Source organism: Lepisma saccharinum, chromosome 6 (genome assembly GCF_977018435.1).
Source record: "Lepisma saccharinum chromosome 6, izLepSacc3.1, whole genome shotgun sequence".
NCBI lineage: Eukaryota > Metazoa > Arthropoda > Insecta > Zygentoma > Lepismatidae > Lepisma > Lepisma saccharinum.
In genome coordinates, this window is record NC_139234.1 from 40754509 (window position 1) to 40780257 (window position 25749).

Below are 25749 nucleotides of genomic sequence, written 5' to 3' on the forward strand. Positions count from 1 at the left end.
TTTTTGTCCATTTTATGCACATAAGGGCTAATCGAGACTGGAACTACAGCTTCAAGTGGGATCCGAACCACTATGTGCCTCCGCCGGGTATTGAACCGGGGACACCTTGATTACAATGCGACGACGTTACCACTATGCCACTACTTATCTACACAAGTGTATACCCTTTTGATAATTCCCGTTCTATTACTTTTGTTTTTTAAAATACTGTGAAATGAATATGAAAATATGACCAGCACTTGGAGCCTCACCTCCCATCCCCCTCCTCAACCCTCTTAACTTGCCCATGCATTGTTGCATTCATTGGAAGCTGGCCAGTACATACGCACACACACACACACACTCACCCAATAACCCTTTCATTCCCGTCTTCTTTTTCTTTGTTGCCACCGTGTTAACGACCCTGGGTTGTGTCTTGGAAAAGTTATGGGTATTAAATTCTGCTGAATACACCCAATAACCCTTCATTGTTGTGGTCGTTCACGAACATTGTGAGTCTGAGTCAGTTTGAGTTCAGCGTTTTCGTAGCAAGGGCTATGTAAAATTATTTTACTCATACTCCGCGAAGAACAGTTGTGAGAGGATTCAATACAGCCCTTATTGATTAATTGATTAATTTGATTAATTTTACTTAGCTTTTCTACCACTTTTGGCTAATCGCGAAGATGAAGATGAATGATGATATTATGAAATGTATGAAGGGACCATGCCCGAACCGGGAATCGAACTCTGGCCCCTGGCGTCATAGCGCGCTGTGCAATAAAGCCATTATGTTCGATTGTTGTGCAATAGTGTGTGTTCCGTGATTGTTATTTAATAATGTCGCTCTCGAAACCTAGCACCAGTAGCACGTTCACAAGACAGAAATCTTATTTTTAAAGTGTATTCTTACTTCGAAGAAGTGCGTGCTGAAACAGTATTTTCTCAAAGTCAAGAACTTACGGCTAAAGCGTGTGGTGTTGGTGTGCATACGGTGTCGCGTATTATAAAACAGGGTAAAATATCTACCACAGAAATCGGTGAACCCCTATTCAAATCTCCTGGGAAACATGCCAGAAAACAGAAACGAGAGGGATGATGATGATGGCCATACAGTTCCTTTACAATAAATATCTTCAAACTTCTTTCAGGTACGAGTTCCTATTATATGCTGCAGTGATATATTATAATCCTGTGTAGAAATCTTCACTATATTATTTCACTGTACTCAAATATAATGTGAATGCAATGTACCTATATAAAAAAGTTATTGGACACAGCGAATTCTCTGTGTTTCCCTTCCGCAAGGTTTGGAAACAGCGCAACAGCACTGGCTGCGTATTGGCTGTACTCGTGATCCTTCTAAAAGCGTACGCCGTTATAGTGTATAAGTCTCTAATATCTTATTTAGGAGAAACAAGATTTCCTTGCTTGGTGTATCACATCGGCTGATCCAGCAGGAAATGGACAAAATCTCAGCTGCTCAGAAGGTCTACGCATTGATTCTCTCAAACTTGGAGGTTTCTTCATCGCACGTCACGTACTCTGAATTTCAATTCGTAAGTACAGAGAAGGGAAAAGGTAAGCAAGCAATAAAAGATCGACGTTTCAGGTTCAGCGTATAGCACCGGTAAGGATATATCAGCTAACTTTTCGATTCAATATACCATTACCTATGTTCAGTGGCGGCGATTGGTTCCAAAACCGTGAGGCAAGGTGCCAAAACTAAGGGGCGGGGGGTCAAAGAGAGTATATTCCCTTTGTAGATGAGGTTTAGCATACTGCGGGGACAAATGTAGCGAAAATTGTTGGGGCGCAATTTCCCCCTTGCCGCCCTAATAGCTGCCACTGCCTATATTTTCTCAATCCCAAAATTTACAATGAAGTTTTAGAAAATACCAAGCTACTAATATTTGTTTATTCCTGTATTGGATACTTATGGCGCATTTCTACATCTTGGGTTAATAAGGACGACGAGGATGAATGATGAATTGATGAAAATAATGACGGGACATCCACAATGACATATTCATACCTTACTTAACCAGAATACGAACCAAGAACCCTGACTTAGTTGTAGGTCGCGCTATTCACTGCGTAACAAAAACGCCAACAGTAAGAACGGAGTTGTGTTTGGATCAGAACACCTCCTTCTCTTGGAGCTGAGGAGAAATGTGTTCCATGTTCCTACGCATAATGAATGACATCCAAAGGTTTGAGTTTTGTTGTGAGTTCACTTTCATGAACAGACAAGATAATTGGGACTGGATAAACAATTTAAACTGGAGTCAAAAGCTGTTAAAAAAGAAGTAGCTGGGGAAAAGGGATGCGGCGACACAGTTATCGGGTATCAACCCTAGGATTCAATGATTACAAAGCGACGACGTTACCAGTCCGCCATCGGGGAAACCCTAGCAGCTAAAAGATATGCCTCCTCCCGAAAGCAAATGAGAGTGCTATATTTCCATTCAAAGCAGTCAATTTAGTGACTCCTGGGCCCATTGGACAGAACAATACCATTTATTTAAGTGCTTGTGCATGTTTTGAAATTTTTCTCTGCAGTGCTACTAAGCAAACGGTGGCGCCAGGTGACAAATTCTAACGGTGTCACTTTGCGAAACTCTTATTTGTATACCAACAAATCACAAATCGCATTCTGTAACTTCAGGTTATGTGTAATTGCTGAAAAGCAAAAGTAGTTCATATTTAAGTTATATTAAATTCACTTAGTTAACACTTATTTATCATCCATGTTTCTATAAATTTTATTGAGTTGAGAAAAGTATAGGACGACTCTGCGCAAGGATTGAAGTTGTTCGTTCGACTGCTTCGTACACCGTACGACCTGAAGAAAAAATAGAAGATCTTCAAGAAGTATAGTTTGCAATCACGATGTATGGTGAGGCAGATAACCGGAGAGCTACTTCTGATTTCTGGAAATCAGGAGGTCCGGGGTTAAATCCCCATGAGAGCTCATTCGACGCATTTCAATCTTTCAAATATTTGACTAGAAACGATTCAAACACTGTAACTCTATTCGGGGTAACATCCATTGACGGTAGAAGAAAAATATGTGAATGTTACATAATTCGCTCAATTCGCTCAATATGGCTACATTTTTCAGTCTGGGTGAGTGTTAGTTTAAATAAACATTTTGATAAACCACTATCCTTTATTCACTATGAATTCCAAGCACACTTACATGCATCTTTCAGTATAAGTTGTATTTATCCAAAAACGATTTCTTAATAAAAATTCGAAAATATATAGTAATTTTCTCTTCAGAAAAAGCAGATGGTCGTCATTAATAACTAACCTTACTTCATTCTTTTAAGATAATGCCTGTCTTTTGAAACAGAACACCACTTTTAACGATTCCAAAATTGCATATAGTTCCGATGAACTCGAAGTTTCCAGGAAAACAAATATATTTTCCATTTAGTGACGAAATTATTAGTACAATTCGGCGCAAATATGACATACTACATTTTGTGACTGTTTCGATTCTCGGAGGTATAAATTTTACCATCGCAGTTTTTCATGAAAGCTTCAAAGTTTTTTTTTCTTTTTGCTTAATTTTCAACTAGTTGTAACAAAGTTTTTAGGTGTCTATTTGAAGATTTTATCTTATTCTGATGATTGTTAGAATATTATTTTTTCAAATATAAAAAAAAATAAAGTTACATTTCATGAATGATATTCAAGAGTGCATGGCAGTGTTTTAAATGTAATGTTTTCATGATTATTTTTTTCATGGACGTTCAAACAAGGCATTTTCTTTCCAGTAGATCAAACGAGATACTTATTTTCCCCTACAATAGTCTTACCTCCTGGAAAAACACTCATTCACTTTGAAGTTGTCATGTTCCTGTGATACCCTTCTAATAATTAATATAAATTGCTGTGACTGAAATGAAACTATGTGTGCGAAATATGAAATTTCAAGTTGACATTTATTTTGCAGGAGAGGGCCGTGTCCCCTCTCCTGGTCGTACATGAATGATGTTAACTCCTGTTGATGAGAATGTAACGTGATACACCCCTCAAACATTACCAAGAGTATCTGGTGTATCATAAAGCTTCCAGAACAGTGTTGAATCCTTCTAGTCAAATACAGTCCGGGCCCAGACCGTATCTTTTCAAAAAGTGTATTAAACCTCGGCCGAGGGTTTTTTGATAACAATATAAAGTACTGTAGAAAAACTAAATTTTGTAATTTTAATAGCAATTGTACTAGTTCTTAACAAGATAGTCACAATTGTTTTCTATTTATGTGCAATTGTGATAATAAAATTTAATTACTGGTAAGAAAATATTTTGTAAAATAAACATTTCCCGCTCATTCTTGCAAATTACTCTTAAAATGTTTGAAAATTCATGATTAATTGAAGAATAAACTTTCTGCAAAGTTGCTGTCATCTGTTGTTTACAAATTAACTAGTATTCATCCTGTAGAAGTGAAAGTTTATTGAAATTTGAATAATTTAATGAAAAAATAAGTTGTAGTTAATAATCATGATGAAATACTCTTTAGAACTGGGTACGAATTCCTGGAGAGAGAGGGTGAATTTCCCCCGCCTTCACCAAATGTACCTGGTCATATAAAATGACCTGAAGATCATTTTAATGACGTTCTCAGATATAATAATTTAATAAAATGGGGATGCTGATTTATGTCCTTGCATGAACTGGTTGTTTAACCTCACCTCACTCTTGCTTTTCTTCTTGTTGTTGTTCAGGATAATTCAAATATTTCTAATTTCTTTCTCTCTCATTTTGCGAGGTAAACCTGGATGAACTTCCCTGAACAGATGTTGAAGTCAAACCATGGAAATGGGAGAACCTTATCATAAGAAGCTTCTGAAGGCGAAGAATTTCCAGGGCAATACCGAAGAAGAACTGGCGGACGAGGATTCCATTTCTACGTAGCTGAACCAAATTTTTACCTATGTATAGTGAACTTCGGGATTACATTGTAATACTTGTGATTGAATATGTGATCTTTATTTCAAGTTCTCGGAGAACAGCACAAAGGGTATTTTCTTGGTGCTGTGTTTTTTTTTTGTTTTTCTGTAGCTTTAAGCATGGGCATAATTGGTATAAAAGTATGAAGTCTAGAACAGTAACTTACAATGGGCATTTGTGCAACAGAAGTGCTACGGTGATGCTAGTAAAAAAAAAAAAAAAACATTCATGATGATGTCCAGTTGCGATTGATCTATCTGAGGATAAAGTTAATTTAAATCAAACTTTGAAAGATATTCTGACATTAAATCTATGATAAAGGAATATTTGGGCCTTCAAAAACATTAGGCATAATAATATATCCAAAAACCAGCCAGCTGGGAGGGAATAATCCCCATCGCCCTCCCCGGGGATCTGCGCCTGCTGTGAGTAACTTCTTTGAGAAAACCGTTGAACCTCTCAACGGATTGCTGTTTTTGCACTACAAAAATCTCTGGAATAACTGCGAAGATTAGGCATATCGTGAAATACTGAAATATATTTTCAGCTGGAAGATCTGTGCCTCACAGTCTAGCCCTTCCCATGTTTAAATGAAGCTGAGGTGAATGAGCAAGAAGTTGTAAAGAATATCATCGGAAATCACAAGGCAGATAACTACAAAGAACCTGTTAGTGAGCTTCTTGATAACTAAAGGTCGTGGGATGTAATATGTTTTAAAAAAATCCATTTGTTGGTCGAACATTTGGGGTTATCCCCCCTTCAACAACGGCAGTGTAAGTGACGAACCTTGAGAATGCTTCCATCAGGAAATATACATCATGGAAATAATAAAGTAAATGGAGCCCACGAATGTTAGAAGACAACTCCTGGACTCTCAAGAGAGATGCTCTTCAAGCTTAATAAGCTTAACACAGCCGTCAATCCATTAGAAGTACATTTTAGGCCAGTATACAGAAATGTGACACATATTAGTTTCAATAAAGCAAGGCTATTTCGTTTCAACAAAATATGTGTATTACAATAACTCTGAGCCCGATAGAGAAAAACAGTAAACAGATTTGAAATGAGCGGAAACAATCCTATAAGAATCATCTTTTCTTTTCCATTTAACAGAGAAAAAGTTAAAATTTGTTGTCAAGTGTAATCGAATAGATAGATAAAATTGGCGTTTCAGGTTTACTTCTTGCAACTAATAGAGATACGTTAAGAATACATTAATCTCATCCTAAAATGAAATTAGAAACATGTTTTACGTCACATGTCTGCACACCTCAATACTTGGTTCACTAGAGAATTTTTAGAAAAAAAATCGTGACAAACCTATTAGATTCCTTCTCCATTCGTTTGTTAAAATCAAATAAATAAAAACCACATCAAAGTGATTTGTACAAATTAGCTTTCTACTCTTTTATTACTAAATAATTATCGTGTGAAAACAATATTCAACAAACATAAAGACCATAATGTCCCAAGACACAAAAATATACAAAGTTTTTCTAAGCAAATTGTTTTACTCATGTGCATTCACATGAATTGTTTCCAGCAGTCGAAGCCTACATTCCATTTGTGCAGATTCGTGTCTCCTATTTGTTAAGAGAGTAGCATTAATTGTGTTAAGCACATTGTATAATAGCCGTCGGTTTATCACGTGAAAAAGAAAACAGCAACACCCAGTTTTCTGGTAATAATTATTGTTGCTGAGAGTTCCTGGAAAAACCTCTTGCAAATATTCACATGCATCCAACGCGGAGTTGGTGTCGGTGAAACAGTATCACCGCAAGTCAAAATCTAATTTGAAAAATGTGTAGAAACATACATTATCGATACCAGAGAATTGCATCTGGTGAAATTACATTTTCCTTCTCCGTTCATAGAGTAGTGAAATACGTGTGATTTCACATGTGCATGGATGCAGAAAACCTCGTCTCACTTACCTGCAAAATATTTATAGGTGCAGACTTTACAAAAAAAATGTATCGTGCGGGAAAATGCTTGTGTATGTAATATTGATGCATGTCAAGACAATGGTTCAGACAGATAGTGGTTATGACAGTAACAAGATACCTTTCCCTTGATTTCAAGCAGCAGTTTAGAGCCAAGAACTATATTGGAGGCAATAATCTTTGGATTAGGAAGTATACGCATGTTTGTTTATTTCATCAGATCTTTGAATAGTGTTACTAAACCAGACAAAAAGTCTATATCGATCATTCTTTTTTATTATTTGTTCTTACTTTATACGTATTCCAATATTGTTTATTTGTGGGTTTGAATACCGACACATTGAGTATTACCAGAAACTGCCATGCCCCACACAAAAATTACAAAACTCTGTACATATAAAAAAATAAACAACTTGAAAAAACAAACTACATACTTTACTCTTCGTGTTTAAAGCCTGCACCGTGCACTGAGCTGGATGCATGAAGGCCAGCGTTTGTTTCTCCTTTTACTTTATTACCATCATTCACTCCTTCCATCATATTGTCTCTCTTCTCTCTCTCTTCTTCTAGAAAGCAATTAACTTTTGTTTAAGAAATCTGACATCGAGGTTAATTAACAACTATGCACAGTAAATGTAATAATAATAAAAAAAATCCACCATTAACATGGGAATATAATAAATCTAGGTTAATATAGTGTAATCAAATAAGTCAGACCTCATCATCTTCCATCATGTTAATCATACAAGCCACATACACACAATTCTTACACGTGCTATACACGTGTAAGAAATCTTTACCAAATTTTCTGAACCCTATTTTCGAAGGGTACAAAAGAAACTCACAGTTATTTCTTGGTCTGCAATTATGAAATAATATGTATTATATGTAGTTCGCAGTTAGGGAATTAATTATTACTTCTACGACAACTGTCGTGTATTTAATCTTCTTCCGCAGATCCTAGATTTCTTATTTGGTGTTTTATTGGTTTTGAAACTTCAATACATATTACAATATTGAAACTTCATAATCCGCAATGCGCTAGAAATGAGCTAATTTGGTTCTAGTTTATACACAATCTCATATTATTGCACGCTATCCTGCGTGCAATAGTGTGCAAAGTTTATTCAGCAGACTGTATTTGACAGAAACACAAGGGAATCCATAAAGTATAATGCTGCACAAAGTGTCACATGGTGTTCTTTTTTCGGTGCTAAACTTTCCTGCGTCAAGACGTTTTACTTTCGAGGTACAGATGCGATCTAAATAGGTCATCGTGTATCAATATGATGAACTAGAAATGAATTTCCACTATGCTGTGTGCTTTCCCTAACTCTGTTGATATCTTGAAATCTCTGTCTAGATTTTATTTTCGATTCTTGAGAAATAAAACTAACTGCAAATGTAGTTCTGCAATAAAATCTTCTTAATTTGGTATGTGGTTGATGCGGGAAGAGTTACCAAATTTTGACTTCGTAAAATTGGAGCTTTTGAGTTCAAAGTGTCGTATTCAAATTCAAATTCTTTATTCTTTATTTGCGTGGGCGAGGTTCAGCCTGAAACTGATCTGCCACCTAATCCATCAGTTAGATAACTCGGAGAAATAGAGACATTGCACTTGAGTGAAATCGGAAAACAATATTGCCTGATTGCCGATTAAATGTCGTCAAAATTTTTGGAAAAAGAAATACTTGGTGCAGTACAGATATGATATAAGATTTTTTTTTTTTTAAAAAAAAAAACTAATTTTGTTTCTTCATCTTTACATGTGTAAGAAACATTTTGGAATCTTACCTTTTACGCCCATTAATCGAATGTACAAGTTCTAATGATTGGGTAGACTATAGCGTATGCTCTATACTCTCAACTTTTTTGCCATCTTTTGCTCCCGAACTATGGCATCTAAATGCTAATCCGAGTCCGTGTCGCTTGCGCCGAGGATTCTTATCGGTTCATTTCCACCGCGACATATGTCAAGACCTTCCTTGGTGGGTTTTTCCACAATCCGGAGTGTCATTACCGCCACGCGCACGTGCGTTTATGACGTTGCCCAGCTCCAGCTGTGTTTATCTTCGATTGAAAAGGAAGGTGATTGGTAAGTGAATGTAAGATGAAAGTATATATGAGGGATATACATTGGGAAATTAGTATTTATGTAAAACTGAGACTTGACAGAAACGACAAGATGGCTGAGAATATGGAAATGATAGAAACAACGCGTGGAATGCCTTCGAGCATTTGCATACATACAAGAATTCAAATAACGTTTGTATTGTTGTTGTGCAAGTGTATCGAAATATTGTGTTTATATATACGTAGCTATTACTTATATAACGTTTGCAAAAGATTGCACTGTATTTATAATGTTTTTTGACGACTTTATGTAGTGTATAATAATTAATTGTAATAGACTGGCACATTTATGTTGCTTCCAAACTGTATATTTACGTAGTACTTGTAGGATGCTTTCAATATTTTAACAATACTGTATTTACAATGTTTTTTGACGATTAACGATAAATGATTAATAGTTAATAGGCTGGTACTGATTTATGTATTTTCTGTTGTGGAATAAAATTGATACAAGTAATCCTGTGTAACGTCTTTTGAAATAAGTAAAGAAAAGTCATATTTGACACTCTGGATAGGTTTAACATTTCAGTGTAAACACAGCTGTGCATCGTCATAAACACAGGTTTGATTTTATGTTTTAAGTCTACTTTATGCACTATGCACCATGTGCCCATAAACACACGTGCACGCGGCGGTGATGACACTCTGAATTGTAGGAAAACCAGCCGAGGAAGGTCTTGACATATGTCACGGCGGAAATGAACCGATAAGAAGCCTTGGCGCAAACGACACGACACACCTGCTAAGCCTTGTCTACCAAGAAAAAATAAACTATCCTTGCCCCTCCAGTTTTGGTACCCAATCACGTTACTGAACATGAAGTTAATAAATTTATTTTACACAAACATTTTCATACGATTTCCAACATTTGAAGTAAAACTTATGCAAGATTTAAAGTTTGCATACATTTCTTACAGAATTTATTATATTCCTCTTTCCTAAAATAATTCACGGAAAATATTTTGGTTTCATAAGAATTTCATACAAAATTTTGTCAATTTTGTTAAATTGTTTCCATGCGTTTTGCACTCTGTCCTTGTAGTATTTACTTCAGTAAATTTGTCCTGATTATATACAACATTTTGAAACACATTTTCAAGAACCTTATTTTTCTTCATCTTCGCAATATCAATTTGATGTCTTTATATTACTTACGGAATTAATTCATTTCTGAAACTCGTTATTTTGTAGTTCAATTATCATCATGTTCAGATAGTCAATAATTAATTGTTTCAAAAATTCATTATTATTTTCAAGTAATTGCCAAGAACGAGAATGATTTATTTGGAAAATATCTCAAATAGTTTCATGGATCTGAATTGGACAAGTGAAAATTTGACATACAAAATAACATATCAATTATTGTTTTGTTTCTGGTTTGATTTTGTTTAGAGATGGCATTAAGATACAGGCAAATGTACACACCATCCTAATTATTCGTAGTATGTACGAACTGCTTTCATTATTCTAGAAATGAGTAACGCTAATTACTGTTTTAAAATGGCATTTCTTGAAATACTGAAGAAGTATTATAATAGCTGAAAGATGAAATCGTTTTAAATATCCCTGAAATCTTACATGGAATTTGTGAGATTATATAAGTACACTAAAGACAAAGAAGTCACATGAAGGACCTGATCAACTTTAGCTAAGTATGGCTACAAGAAATATGCCTTTAGTTTCCGAATAAACTTTAATTAGTGTATGTAATAAATTGGACGTGATTCGAGTTAACGGTAAATTTCAAAGAATAGAAATTCTATACAATGTACATTTTTATGGGTGATAGATAATCTGGACACTTTTACAAATGAAGCTAACATCAAATTCCGCAACACTTACTAAATTAATCCTGAACAGTAATCTAATTTATAAAATTAGAGTAGATAAGGTAAGAGTTTTCAGATTTCATTCAATGTTGTAATGAGAATTCATAATGCAATTATTAAATATTTAATTTAATTTATTTACAATAACACAGATAAAATGCTTATAGATAAAAACATACATGCTAGTACAATCTTCATCCATGCATAGCACGATTCAAAAGATGAATACAGCGATAAGAACGTAGGATTAGGAAGTATTATTTACATAAAGAATTACACATGTCTTCTACGCCATGACAGTAGAAGCTTAGCCATTATTCAAGATGTAGATAACCTCTTAGAAATATGATTTCGTAAAATATTTTGTACAAGTGTTCGACGTATCTTTGAACAATGCTCCAACCTGCAATGAAAAGTAAAAATAATTACAAGAGATGGCATTGAGGGGATTTATGACTTATGATATTGCTTCTAGTATCGCTACTGCATTGTTTTGAGAACATATTTTCTTAGTCAAGAGCGGAAGTGGGTGAAGTTTTCATATATAAAGATGAACTACAATTGTGTATAAGAAATCACCATCTCTCACTGCACACACTGCAGGGACGTCCATTAAGATAGATAAGCACTGAGACAAATATATTCTAAAGATATACAATTCTTGACGATGTTTTAAAAATAGTTAGTATTAGCATATCATTTGGATTTTGCTATCCTCACCAATGCTTCCTTTCTCTGATGATATTGCATGAACGACACAATATGCACTAAAAGAACGCATCCATCATTCATATAAATATGAAGTGTAACTCTTTCCCCCGTGACTGTACATGTTAAGAAGAAAAGCAATACAAATTTTATATACTATGACATTAGAGTATTTTACAATTGAATGAGCATGCAAATGTTGTTTGTTAATTTAAGATAGAGAAACTTCGGTATATTTTCAATGTGATCTTACAATCTACTGACAATGCATATTCAAATAGCTACCTGCAAAGTCAAAAACAGTATCATATTATAGGTGTATAATCTAGCTCAGCACAAATGTACGTTGGCAGAGAATATAAGTTAAGGCGTTAGCACTACAACGTGTAATGTTGAGAATTAACTTATTTGAAAGCAAAATAAGAAAACACTGTCTCAAATTGTGATCTTACCTTTGTCTTGTAAGTCTTAGTGCGGCACATGGTGAATTGGTTCCTCCACGAAGTTGTGTGCAGGATGGCTAAACCTTTCAACATAGGCGTAACTGGGAGCTTGTTGCTTCTGGCTGAAGATCTTGGCCAGTCCGTTGATGGCCGACAATACCAGCGATATCTTTCCTACCAAGAGGGCTGCGAAACCTATGAACTTAGCCCCTACAACGCCCAAGGTCACCAGAAGGGCGTAGAAGCCAGCAGCAGCTGCGAAGGGTAGGATCAGCGCCTGCTTGTGGCCACCTGAGAAAGAACATGTGTCATACAGGTAATTTATTGTTATGGAAAGGAATTAGTGTCTCGTCTATTTAACACGCTAAGTTAGCAGAAGTTACAAATTTGCAGGCACCGTACAGTACAAATGTACAGTTTGTCCTATGAGCATTGCAATAAAATGTGTGCATGAGCATGAAAGTATATTTATGAAGTTTTGCTTACAGTCTACTAATTCACGATTGTTGTTCTCAGTAATTAGTCGACTAATCTGACTCGTAAAACTTCACACTTAAATACTATTACGACAAGAAGTTCCCTAAAACACGAAATGTTCAGCAAGGTCCGAGTATTAATTTCCAACACCACTTAAGTTTTTCATCAAAGTACAACAATAGTCTCTTTAGAATTCCAGTGATAAAGACAGTTGATGTTGATTGATTGATTTCGTTTATTTTACTTCGCTTGTGTGCCGCTTTTGGCTATTCACAAAGACAGATAATGCTGAAAACGTATGGTCACGAAACGGTAAAGTAAACATTGGATAATATTCTGTGCTTCGAAACGTATTGGTAATATGAAAGGTGAAGAACTAACAATGATTTGAAATAAGTGCAAATGAACGATAGTTTTCAAAATATTTTGTGGTAAAGTAGTAGGCGATAGAAGAAATTAACAAGATAATGAAAATAGACGGAATGTGGGAATCAAACATATTATCTACAAAATAACGTAACAATGGAAACGATATGATTTCTCACGTTAATCAGTTTCACTAAGGAGTGACATTTGTCACCAACACAAGAGTAACGTTCTGCAAAGAGTTTACATTTAATATGAAATATATGTATTGGCATATAATTTGTAGATGTTGAACGTTACATTTTTGTTCCTGATTGTAATTGTATAGAGTTCACAGTTACAAAAAACATAAGAAGGCCTTACGTGCGTCACCAACGACTGAGTAAAAACTGTCGACCATCCTTGAAAAAATATTTTCCGATAAGTTGCTTGAATCTTGCTCCTTCACATTCCCATCCTCCTCAACGATTTTCTCATCTACTTGTCCATCAGCTTTTACAGCATCTTCGGCAGCAGAGCATATGACCACAGCCAGAAGTGGGATGCAAAGCAAGACGATGATTCTTCGAGAACACATTTTTCTATGTACCTGCTACAGGTTCGAATGATGCTGAAGTTGTCTGTGCATTAGCTTTTTATATCATGCTCGTTTGCCTTTCTTATTCATAAGATGTGTTCGTTGAAGTCGGAAGAAGGAATCGTAAAGTTAAATATAGGTTTATATCCACTTCCCTTTATTACACTTCAGACGTGTCTGTAGTTAATTACATTACAATGTAGGTGCTTGTTGACAATCAGAGTGAGGAAAATTAAAACAAATTTAATTAAGGAAACCCACGAAATGCCAGTCTGCTTGTCACCATGAAAATGAAATTTATTGCAGGAAAATAAGTGAATCAAGATAACTTCAAAAACGGCAAGAAATTTGATTTAAAAACATTCTAATGTATATATCTATGGAAGGAGGAAACTTGGCAGTAGTTTCCATCCCAGGGGTGTATTCAGGAAAAAGATTTATAATTATATAAAGCTGAATTGCAATTGATATGCTTTTTTCAAGGAAAAATGGAAATGTTTAACCAAATGTATGATTAAAACACATTCAAACTTCTACGTACAAACATAGATAGTATGTATTTTGTTAATTTCTTTCCTACTGACGGCCCCCGTGGCGGAGTGGTTAGCATATCGCGCTACGACGCCAGGGGTCCAGGGTTCGAATCCCGGCCTGGGCATGGATGTTTGCGAGTGTCCATTCATCCATATCATCACTCATCCCTAACTTCGCAAATTAGCCAAAAGTGCCACAAAAGCGAAGTAAAATATAGCAAATTCTTTCCTACTGAGAAATGAATGTGTAATTTAAACAATTAGCAAACATTTTATAAAGCTGACAGTTACGGAGCTTTAGAGGGAAAAAAGTTGTGGAGACAGGCGACAGAGGTACTGAGGGACAGAGTTAAGAGAGAGGAGAGAGAGAAAGAGAGAGAGATAGGGGAGGGGAAAAGAGCGACAAAGGGAGCGAGGGACTCAGAAAGAGAGATGGGAAAACAGATACAAATAGAGGAGGAGAGAGGCACCTAAAGAGAAAAAAAGGGAAGGAGATACACAAATAACGAGAGGGAAAGAAAAGAAAGGAGTTGGGAGAGAGCTACAGGTAGATACAGTAGAGGCACAGAGAGAGAGAGAGAGAGAGAGAGAGAGAAAGAAAAGATGAGATTGAAAGATTTAGAGAAAACAGAGACTTCCGCAAGTTGAATTCTTTATTTTTATCTCACTCCTCTACCTCTTGCGTTAATCGCAACGATTAGAATGAATGATGAATTTGATGGGACAACCACAATAATACATTCACATCTTGACTAGGGTTCTAATCTGGGACCTCCGGCATCATAGCGCGTGACACTGAACACCACTAAAAAGGTCCCATTAGTGAAAGTCAATTACAGACTGAGGAATGTGTGGGAAAAGGAAACCCTCTCCGTCTAAGGATTATTCTTTATCTTCTCAAACTTTTGTGTGAGAAGTTTCATTATCTTGCGATTAATGATTTAATACCTAGGTATATGAGGTCTACATAACTAGTATTCAAAGTTGAAATTCCTAGCTGGTGGGGAGGACGTTAGTTTCAACGTGGAGACAATAAAATAATATGCGAAGATGCTTTATACACATTTTCATAAGTAGGACCATAACATCCCCACCCCTCACTTAGAGCATTGGGTTCAACACCGATATAATTTTACACTACGTAAAGACAAAAAGCTTTTCTTGATAACGTGTTGCTCGTTGAGGGTTTGTTTCGACGCTACTATCCTTGAAACAAGGCATGGTTATTCTCAACAGTGCAACCACACGGCATAGGATCAATGCTGCAATTGACAGCTATATTTTCTGTCTGAAAACTATAAAACGTATGATTACAACGTGAACGTTAATTACTTCAAACATGATTGAAGAGAAAAAGAACGAAAAAATTAAGAAAAATGATTATGTTCCATACAGAAAGAAGCAACATGCACTACAGTGGGATCCGTGAATATTACCGGGCAAATTGTCCATGACTATTTTAATTGATTTTTCTCTTACATCCTATGTGTTTATAACCGATGAATTTTTATGTATGCTGGTGCAGAAGTTGACAACAGCTTGTTTTGGGTTTCATTTTAATTCTTGAAGTTCTTATTGGATCAAATAAAGTGCACGAACATGGTGATGGACAATTTGCAAGGCAATACTCATGGATCCCACTGTACAAGAGAAAGTAAACCAAAGTTGATTCGATAACTAGTTGATTTCTGTGATATGTTAATCATTTCTGTAAATGGTAAAATAGATAAAATTGAATTTTGGTGTAAAGTATAGATATCCAAACTGGAATAAGTGCTATATTTTCTCTGCTGAATATGTGTGAAAGTCGTTAAAGTAAACGCTGCTAAGTTCGTTTACTTTTTATTTTAGTATACTCGAATTGTTATAGTGTTTACGCTATCTTAAGTGTATTTTGTTTCAGTGAAATAACAGAATAATGTATTGGCTTTCTGCAATTAAACTCGTGTGTTTAATTTCTACAAAAGAAGAACATACATTGTAATACGAAGTGGTCAGAAAAGTATCAATTTGCAAAAGACTGTAGTGAAATTTTTCGACACAGTACAAAAACAAGAACAAATGTTGAACTTGTAATTATTGTAATTATCGTAATATTATCAACACGTTATAATTCAAACCGATTTATCTTCATGTAATATTACGTATGATATTTACATTAAGAGATAACTTTGAATTTACATCCTATAAAAGACTGATTTCAATTGTTATCATGCATATTTTATAACAATGCATAGAATGAAATGCGCGTTGCCGTCGTAGATAATGGCAATGTAACTGAGCACGTGTCGGTCGTGAAACTTGCTTTCTACAGCATGGGCACAGTTGGTAGTACTGAATATTGATAGTTAATAGTTTGAGAGATACTTTTTTATCGTAATACATACTTGTATGCAAAGACACGTGTACAACTGATAGTTACGGAAGGGGTGAGTAGACTGAGCAATATTTACAGAGAGAGAGAGAGAGAGAGAAAGGGAGGGAGAGAGGAAGAGAGAGATTTAGGCACACCCACAGAGAGAGAGAGAGGGGAGAAGAGAGATACGTATGTGAGGAGAGATATAGAGAGAGGGAGGGATAGGAAATGAAAGAGAAAGGAATAAGAAAGGGAAGAAAAGCGAAAAGGAGAGAAAAGAAAAAAGAGATGTGTAGAAACACCAACAGAGAAAGAAATACCTGCATAGATGAGAGAAAGAGAAGGCATTAAAGTGAACGATTGGTTTATTTATTATCATCCACTTGAACCATGTATACAATTAGTATGCACTTACATTATAAAATAGTACACAAGTAGATACAATTACAATTATAAAAGTAGTAGATCATCAACACAGGATAGTAAAGATAATAGTGATAGATAAAGGGGATATTAATTAATGCCGTAATCCAAATAGGCAAATATGTATGTTGAAATCCACTTTACACCCAGACAAGCTAACCAAGTCTGTTCCAACTGGAATCTTAGGATTAACAATAATTAGGAAGATTAAGGTTCAAATCTAAGTTACATTTAAATATTTTTATTTAGCGTAGCTTTTCTACCACTTTTGGCTAATCGTGACGATGAGGATGATATGATGAAATTGATGAAGGGGCATTCACAAAGAACACACATGCGTAGGCCTGGATTCGAACCCAGGACCTCCGGTATCATAGCCCGATGTACTAACCAGTCCGCGAATACACACAAATCGTCCTATCTACGTAGTAAGCCAAACAACAGGGGCAATGAGACTCGACGTATTTGGGATATTAAAAATAAATGTAAAGTCCCCTGTGTATGTAAAACCGGTACATTTAGGCCATTTTGGAGGTGATGTGATCAGCGCCACGCTCTGGTCGCCTTTATCCCCCAGACCCCAGTTACCCATTGATTTGAGGCTAGGTGAGCCCCAGAGCCGCTTTATGCGGGGACAAGGCAGGAGAAATTCCGACCTTAGATCGTCCACCCCGGGTCTCCTGCTTGACCACCGCGGATCTTTATGTGAAATCGGCGCCAACGATGCAAGAAGGGCATTAGTTTTCTTTTACTGGTTCAGAGCTTCTAATCTCGAACTTCGACAACTGTTGATAAGTTCGTGTCTCAACTCGAACGAAAGAACAACGCTTACATCTGAAGAAAAATATTTTGAACTCTTGAGTTAAATCACATATAAAAAACAAACTTTTAATGCAAGAAAAGTTCAGTTGTGAAGGGAATCCACACAAATATCAACTGTTACGATGAAAATAAAATACTTATGTACTATCCTGCGGCTGCTATTGTCTTTAAACTTTGTCATGGAATCAAAACTTAAATAAAGAACTTTCACTTCATGCAAAAGTAGAATAGAATTATTTCGCTGCTAAGTTCCGAGCGTCATTTGGGTGTTTAAGAGCAGTGTAGAACAGAGAAGAGAAGAGAAAAACAGCGAAAAAAAGAATAAAACATACATTGTTACACGCGCACCGCCGCTCTCACAGGGAGTGAGGGGTGTAAGGGGTGACACTTCCCGAAGCCACCAAAATGTCAACCTCCCTTCCCTGTAGTACATCCTGGACTGCACTTTGCAGAATAGCGAGGCTCTGGCGACTTGACTTCCAACCAGTATAATACTCCGTGGGGCTCGAGTTGTGTGCTTTCTTCATGTGTTTGTGATTGTCCCTTCATTATCTCATCTTCACGATTAGCCAAAAGTGTCAGAAAAGGGAAATAAAATAAACTAAAGCAGTCAATCAGTCAAATCAAAGGGAGTGATAAATGAAATCTTAAATAGAGAAAATGCCAAGAAAGGGAAACAAAAATAAGAATAGAAATCAAAGGGGGGAAGGAAAGACAAGTAGCAATATAATGACAATGTTAATGACATGAACAAATATGATAATTGTGCAGAACAATAGTCATATTGATATTTGTTTGTCCAGAGGTGCATGGGCCTGCGAATGGGGAGCAAGGGGATGAGTTGCTGTACCCGTATTTCCATACGTGCACACTATTATCAATATATACATAGTTATATAATTTTTCTTCTACATTTATTATTATTATTATCGAACATTCAGCACGTTTCCAAATCCCCGTCAGTTTCAGAGAAGCCAAGCAAAGGTCATTTGCCTTGCCCACAAAGGCGACGGCTATATTTACGCTTTCTCTCCCAGAAGACCCTTTGTCTCCCCAACATGAAATATTTCCATTCTTCCCTGCAACCAACCCCCTCCTCCACGTCAGCCAATAGAAAGTGGACATGGACAAAAACCCCTAACCCAACGGTGAATTTTGGCGGTTCAGTGTGCGTCTATAAGCTAGACAGACAGTGTTGCCAACTTGGCTCTTTTGGGGTCAATACTGGCCCTTTTGAGTACGTACTCAGCCCCAAAATTCAGCAAAAGCCCCAAGGGGCTTTTTAGCCCTACAGAGAGAAATCTTGCTACAAATCTAGCCCTTTCAGTAATGAAATGTTTTTTGGTATTTTCAGTAAAGTAAACTCATATTTTCAGCTTAATAAGAACCATTGCAACACGCAAGGAAGAATTCACATAACCGACCCTCCTCTGCACCTGCAAGCTCGTCCTGCGACCCCTCCTGGGGAGCAGGTAGCAAGTGCACATTCTCACATCCCCTTGTTTTGGCATGCTGTGCAGCCCGAGGCGAATTACGGATAGCGTCGATTCCAGGAAATGCCAATCTTTGTTCAGTTGCATTGCATCTGGTCGTTGAAAGTTCACAGAAATGTGGTGCGGAATCGACGAATCGTTCGTAACAGTGAGGCTCGACCAGAGACTAGTTCGTGCGTGCTTCGGTTTCAGAAATTTTGCACCAAAAAATACCCAAGAATTAAGAACCAGATTTTTTTTCAGTACGCAGCCGCACCTTTGTAAATCTAGCCCCTTGGATGTGAATTTTAGCTCCATTTTAGGTACGATTTAGCCCGTTTCTCTCTCGTACTGTTGGCAACACTGTAGACAGAGGACATCGGTGTTGAGAATGCAAGTGAAGTCTGTGTTGAGAATTCAAGTGACAAGTGTGTGTCTAGAACTTGTGCCGGAGGATCTGTGTTTCGAGAAGCTGCGATAAAAGTGTTGAGGATTTGCCTTAACAAGTCTTTGTCGAGAGGTTGCGCTGAGAGTTCGTGTAAAAATGGTTATACTGAACATCCAGTGTCCGTCAATGCTGAGAGCATAGCATTTAACCCTTGATTTACGATGAACGGGATAGTTTTCGTCACAAGATAAACTATTATACATGTAACTGGTCAGTGTACAGAAGACAGATGTGAACTGTGACGTGTGCTTCGGCGGCCTGATATATATGTAGGAATCGTCACCGGAGGGCAGTGTGATTGACACCACGGACAGTTGGGACAACCAGGCTCCCTAATGACAGACAATGGAGACATCAATACACAACGCCAGGATATCAGTGTAAGTGTGACCGGAATTGAAATTAAGGTGTGGACTTGCAATTATCATATCATGTAGAGATTCTCAACATAATACATATTCATATATCACAGTCCATCAATCAAATCACTATAATTTCATATGCAAACCCATCCTTTTTCCCAATCTCAATAGTATTTTTCTAATTGTTTATGTGCACCGTGCAGGTACAGCCGGGCATCGAACCCTGGACGGCTTGGCCCCCAACCGCCTATTGTTCGGCTTCAACCAAGCGGCCCAGGGGGGAAAGAGCTAGCCTGTACGGCCACACGAGTTGCTCCATTTAATATATCAACAAAACTAATTATCGTTAGTGCTGTTAAAATTATTGATACATGCTTACATTATTTGATCTTGCTTTATGTTGAGCAAAATTTAATTTTGCCGCTAAACTTTGTGTCAATAACAATGTGGAAGGTGCTTAAAACTATTGCACCAGCTGGACAAAGTGTAACATTTCAGGATAGGATATTTTCGTAAGTCTGCAGATGTTCAATATAATGGACCAACAGTAATTCTTATGCTATCCAATATTTGCAAATATATTATTAAATTTGCAAGCGTGGGTGTAGTTTAAGTTTCAGTTGAAGAAGATCCGTGGAATTTGTTTATAGTCGGTTTTCATTTATTTGTAGTAAATAGAGTTCCATTTCTGCATTATGCCTAAAATTACATATGTAGATATACAGGAATTGGATTTTCGTCGAGCCTAGGTCCACCCTAAATACGCCACTGTTTTGTACTCACCAATACAGTGTTTGTAAAGAGTGAGATGGAACATTCATCAAGGCCTTTGTCCCCACCAATCAGAGGGTGTGCTGAGGTCAGTGGCGGCGATTGGGTTCCAAAACTGGGGGCGGAGGGCAAAATTGGTGGCAAAGTGGCAAAAAGTGTGGGGGACTTGCCTCCACGCCCCCTCTAATCGCCGCCACTGGCTGAAAGGTTTGTCCCTCCATGTCAGTGACCATCATAAGAACAATTCCAATATGACATAAAATATTCTGTAACACAGAAATTAGTAAGCGGATTAAATAAGTTGTCAGAAAACCAGATATGAAGTTAAATATATGAATGCAAGAACGTTCCATTTGCCCAACTTTAATGCACGAATGCGGTCGCCAGACAGACAGTGGCATATATTAGAGTAATATACTCGCTTTAGCTCTGATAGTCGTTCACGCGACTGACGGAAATAGAAAGCAAGGCTTTGGACGTATAAAAGCATAACGACATACTCTTACGGCATCATTCACTTGCAGTTTACCAAGGCAAACACAATGGGATCCACAAAAATCTTGGCATTTCTGTTAGCGGTGTGGATCGGCGTAGTGTGCGGACAACAAAGAACGGAGGACGAAAGCGCGGGAAGGCAGATGGCGCAGTGTCTGCAGGAAGGAGATTTCGGATGCGTAACCACCAAAGTTCTCAATAATTTGTCCAAACTGATGAAGAAGAAATCCATTTCGCTGATGGAGGGTGTTCGGCTAGAATACTCCGGCGACGAGAGCACAAAGGATGCTGCATCCAGGGCCTTGAAGGAACATAACTGGGGTCCTTTCTTGTCGGACATCTTGCCAAAGCTTGTCCGGAATGTGGCCTTGAAGGTTGACGAATCACGTAAGAAACATTCTTCTTGTGCACTCACTCGTAGGCACCGGCTCTTTCTGAACTTGCATTTTTAGACCCCAAAAACTACAATATCGCTTTATACGTCATGTACAGGGTGACTCAAAATATGTGCCCAAAATTTTGATAATACTTTCGGTTATATTTTTTGTTGTCACACTATATTTGACAACTACAGTGGACGAAACTGTGGGTCCAGTGAATCTTATGATGGGTGGGAGTTGACTATTCGTTACCATTTTCCCATACATTTTGTGTTTTTTCTGTACTAATAAGCAATTCTGCAGATAAAAATACCCCCTTTGTTACCAAACTGTATCAACCATTTTATCTCAGAAGCATTTGTCAGTGACCTTCCACTACATAAAAAAAGGAACCTAAATTACATTTTGTCGAGTGAAATACCAATAGGATATTAATTTGATGGGAAATCTGTCATCTTGGTTGCGCTGTTAAGGAAATACAGAGACCACAAATATTACTGGAAAAAATATATAACGATGTACAGGGTTCCCAAATAAAAGTATACCGAGATCGAAGGCATGCATTCGGGTTGAGTATACTTTTATTTGGGACGCCCTGTAAATATATCACTGTTAAAATAGTATATAGTTAGTGAACTGTTTATATAGCACTGGAATGTTCTAATTAGTACCTGCATAGTACATCTCAGTTACACAGTAAACGCAGTTCCAACTATCTTTTGTTTTTAGAAATGCTTAAGCACAGGTTGAAAAATGAACTCTCGCTTGATACACCATTGATTAAAATATTTTATAAAATACTTTATATTAAGCTCTATATAATTAACCTCTCATTCTTTCCAAAAATATTAGGCCTAATTCAGTTACATTTTTCGAGAAATGATTTTTAATATATATATATATATATATATATATATATATATATACTTGTATATAATTTTCCATCAAGCTACAATCTAAAGCAAATTCAGAATCAAATTAAAATAACTTTTAGTATTGTTTATGCGCTAATATTTTTTCTCTACAGACAAAATATAAGTGATCTTATATCTAACTTTATTACAGCGCCATCTCTTCGAATTCAGAAAAATGTATAAAAAAGAACTAATTATTGTCTCTAATCATTGAGAAGTGAATCAATATTACATTCATATCCACATCAATGTCCGTATCGCCGCCACTATACGATGATACGATGTGTGTGTGTGTATGTACATGCACACACACACATATACACACATACTTTAAGAGTCATGGTAATTATCAAAGTTTGAAAGACTACAGTTCTATTATGCTTTATTATGTTCTAATTGCAGGTGGCCACAAGGAAAGGTTCATCCTGCCCATCCTGGCTGCTGGAGGCTTCTACGCTCTCCTCATCACCCTCGGGGTCATCGCCGCCAAGTTCCTGGCCTTCAAGGCCCTCCTGGTCGGAAAGATCTCCTTGGTTTTGGCAGCCATCACGGGACTGGCTAAAATATTCAACCAGAAGAACCAGGGCTACACGCAGTTTCAGAGTTATGGAAAAATTGACAATGGTTTCGTGAACCACCCTGCATACTAGATGGCAATCCACTTCTTCTAGGTATAGTATGAATCGTAATATGACAACTCTTTCCACACGAGGTGTCAGATATTTTCTGCTTAATACCAAATGTTTAACGCCTATTTCCTGATTATTATTATCATTTGGGATTACCAGCTGTTGCAATTTTTGCCATAACAATCTATTTCTCGATTTAGTTTAGATATAAAAATACCAAATAAACAAGCCGATCTCAAGTATGCTTGTTCCGTTAGTTTAACTTCGTACCTATTTCTTTCGCATCATTCAGCTACTAAAACAAGTAGATCATGTTTGTTATTGGCTCACACCGCCTATCCTTTGTTGTTTCTAGCCATCGTTACTGCTATGTTTAATCCTAGGCACTTGTGCGACGCACTTTCACTTTCTCTCGTGATTCGCACTGTGAACGTTGTAACATGGGCCTGTGTGTCTTTTACATGGAATTGTGTTTTCGAGCGTATGTGTACCGTGTGTTTTCGCTTTCGCCTTGTAATCAAGGGATCCCGTGTTCGATCCCCGGTGGACACACATTGCAAAGTTGTACGGACTCCACTTCAAACTGAACATAAGACGGACTTGGAACTTGTGAGGAGAACACACACATACACAGACATGTAAAACTAGTAATAAATAAATTCGAAAACCGTACTTCACCAGACTAACATTAGTTCAAGAAGTACCTCAACAGATGGCACTTAAAACATTCAAAAGCAGAAGTGTTCATGAAAAGGTCCAAAAGGGAATAAAAATTAGTTTTAATAATTCAGCAATATTATAGTGGAGGCCAATATATAGATTATAATTTATACTTGTTTTTGTAATTAATTATAATGTTTGGCTTTTATTAAAAATAAATGAAATTATACTCAATCTTCCAAATATCAATATGTATGATTTTGAAAAAATAAATTGGAATTGTTCCAATTATATGAATTGTGCGGTAGGTTGGGCTCAAGGATTCGCCATCGAATATTGCCCTAAGCATATGCATTTCTTTGTTACTACCACTTCATCGGTCTCATCTAATAATCGTCCATCCTCACCGTCGTTATTAGCCTAAAGAGGAACTAAAGGGGCGTAAAATAAGAATATTGCAAATATTTATACACAGAAATAATGTAACAAATAACTAGATGTATAGAAAAATAGTGCGCTAGATGGTGCGTCTATCATTTTTATTCTTTTCATTGTAATTGTGATATGGTAGTAATACTACTTAAAAAATATTATTGGTGTATTATTTTGAGATTATTGTATGAATCGTGTACATCCATGTAACACATATATTTTTAATTGTTTTTTGCAGATTAATTTACTACCTCAACGAACTCACAGCGTACTTCGTAGCTGCTTCACATGTTAACTTAATTTCTTCGATCCATCCAGAGTTAAGAACAAATTAATTTTTGGCTTTTTCTCGATTCTTGTTCCTATAGATCTTGGTATTCTGTGAATAAATTTTAATTTAAATATGCCTAGCATGGCTGTTTATGTAATGCTTGTTAAATATAAACAATATGTTGTATTATGTGTAATGTAATTTTGTTGTGTGAATACAATAAAGTTAGTTTTGTAACATATTTGTTTTTAAATATGTGTGTGTGTGTGCGCGCATATAAGGTAAAGTCAATGTTTGGAAAGTAACTCAGTTACACGTAACTCATGTAAATGTAACTAGTTACTTTTAAATGTAACTGTAACAGAGTTACTTTTTCAATAGAAGTAACGTTTCAACAGTTACTTTTACAGCCATGTCAAACTCGCGGCCCTACGTACGTGCATTTAATGCATGCAGGACTATCTATACATAGCCTATGCAGTTATCCCGCTTATTCATTTCTCATGAAAGAAGCCTCGACTTAACCGAACTTCACCAGATTGCTCTATTTTCCCCAAACAGGTACATTCTTGCATTCAATTAAGGGCTAGGCGTGGTGTGAAGCAGGCTGATTGGCAGGTTAGTCCTGATGTGCAAAAATATCTTCCTGGCTGAAACCGTAAATAACTTCCTTTTAGAAAGTAACTTTGCCCAAATTATTCACGATCCAGAACATTGGCTGAGGTGATGTGATCAGTACCACACTCAGGACTCCTTAAGCCCCTCAGGTTGCCTGCAGATATCCTTTATTAGAGGCTTGGTGAACCCCAGATCAGCTCCATGCAGGGAAAAATTCTCACCTGAAGTCACTCATTCCGGGAATCGAACCCGGCCCTCTTGGCATTCAGATGACCGCCAACATGTCTCTTATATACATACTAGTAACACAACCATAGTAACTATTACACTGGCTTTCTCCTTTTTCAGTTTCATTCCACTTATTACTTACTTCTGATCTTTCTTCCATTGCTACTTGGTTTACATCATGAACCACACAAGCATCCATGCCTTATCCGAAACTCGAACCCAGAACCGCCGTTGCGTCATAGCGTGCTTCATTGACCATTCCGGCACGGAGTTCAACACTATCGCATACACGCACATACGCACACATGAAATAAATTACAATGGTTAAATGCACGAGAATACTTAAATAGGTAAACATTTATACCAGAATATTTACATTTCTAACTAAGTTGTTCTCAATCTTCTTCACCTTGCGGCCGGGTATATTAGTTTTTTAAAAGTCCATGTCTCGATACCAACAATTTTACTCGTAAATGTCTTTCTAATTTCCATTTTTTTTAAAAAAAAAACTTTAT

At 36.8% G+C, this 25749-nt stretch overlaps 2 protein-coding genes across 2 annotated transcripts; one reads left to right on the forward strand and one right to left on the reverse strand.

Annotated features, from left to right (window-relative positions):
• Nucleotides 1-10976: 10976 nt before the first annotated feature.
• On the reverse strand, nucleotides 10977-13438 carry LOC145989349 (uncharacterized). The gene is made up of 3 exons (XM_083124681.1): nucleotides 13207-13438; nucleotides 12010-12291; nucleotides 10977-11252 (listed from the first exon to the last, which is right to left on the reverse strand). Exons 1-2 carry the CDS (start codon nucleotides 13418-13420, stop codon nucleotides 12026-12028), a joined length of 480 nt encoding a protein of 159 aa, XP_082980807.1. The 5' UTR covers nucleotides 13421-13438; the 3' UTR covers nucleotides 10977-11252; nucleotides 12010-12025.
• A 7694-nt stretch (nucleotides 13439-21132) lies between these two features.
• Nucleotides 21133-24580, forward strand: LOC145989350 (uncharacterized). The gene is made up of 3 exons (XM_083124683.1): nucleotides 21133-21489; nucleotides 22799-23067; nucleotides 24356-24580. The coding sequence occupies exons 1-2, from the start codon at nucleotides 21150-21152 to the stop codon at nucleotides 23044-23046; spliced, it is 588 nt and encodes a 195-aa protein (XP_082980809.1). The 5' UTR covers nucleotides 21133-21149; the 3' UTR covers nucleotides 23047-23067; nucleotides 24356-24580.
• Nucleotides 24581-25749: the final 1169 nt, after the last annotated feature.

Excerpts from the sequence above, each read along its gene's own strand:
- LOC145989349 (XM_083124681.1), bottom strand. The coding sequence starts at position 13,420 with ATGTGTTCTCGAAGAATCATCGTCTTGCTTTGCATCCCACTTCTGGCT. Across the intron at positions 12,292-13,206 it reads CTCAGTCGTTGGTGACGCAC|GTGGCCACAAGCAGGCGCTG; the intron begins GTAAGGCCTTCT and ends GTTCTTTCTCAG.
- LOC145989350 (XM_083124683.1), top strand. The coding sequence starts at position 21,150 with ATGGGATCCACAAAAATCTTGGCATTTCTGTTAGCGGTGTGGATCGGC. Across the intron at positions 21,490-22,798 it reads CTTGAAGGTTGACGAATCAC|GTGGCCACAAGGAAAGGTTC; the intron begins GTAAGAAACATT and ends TTCTAATTGCAG.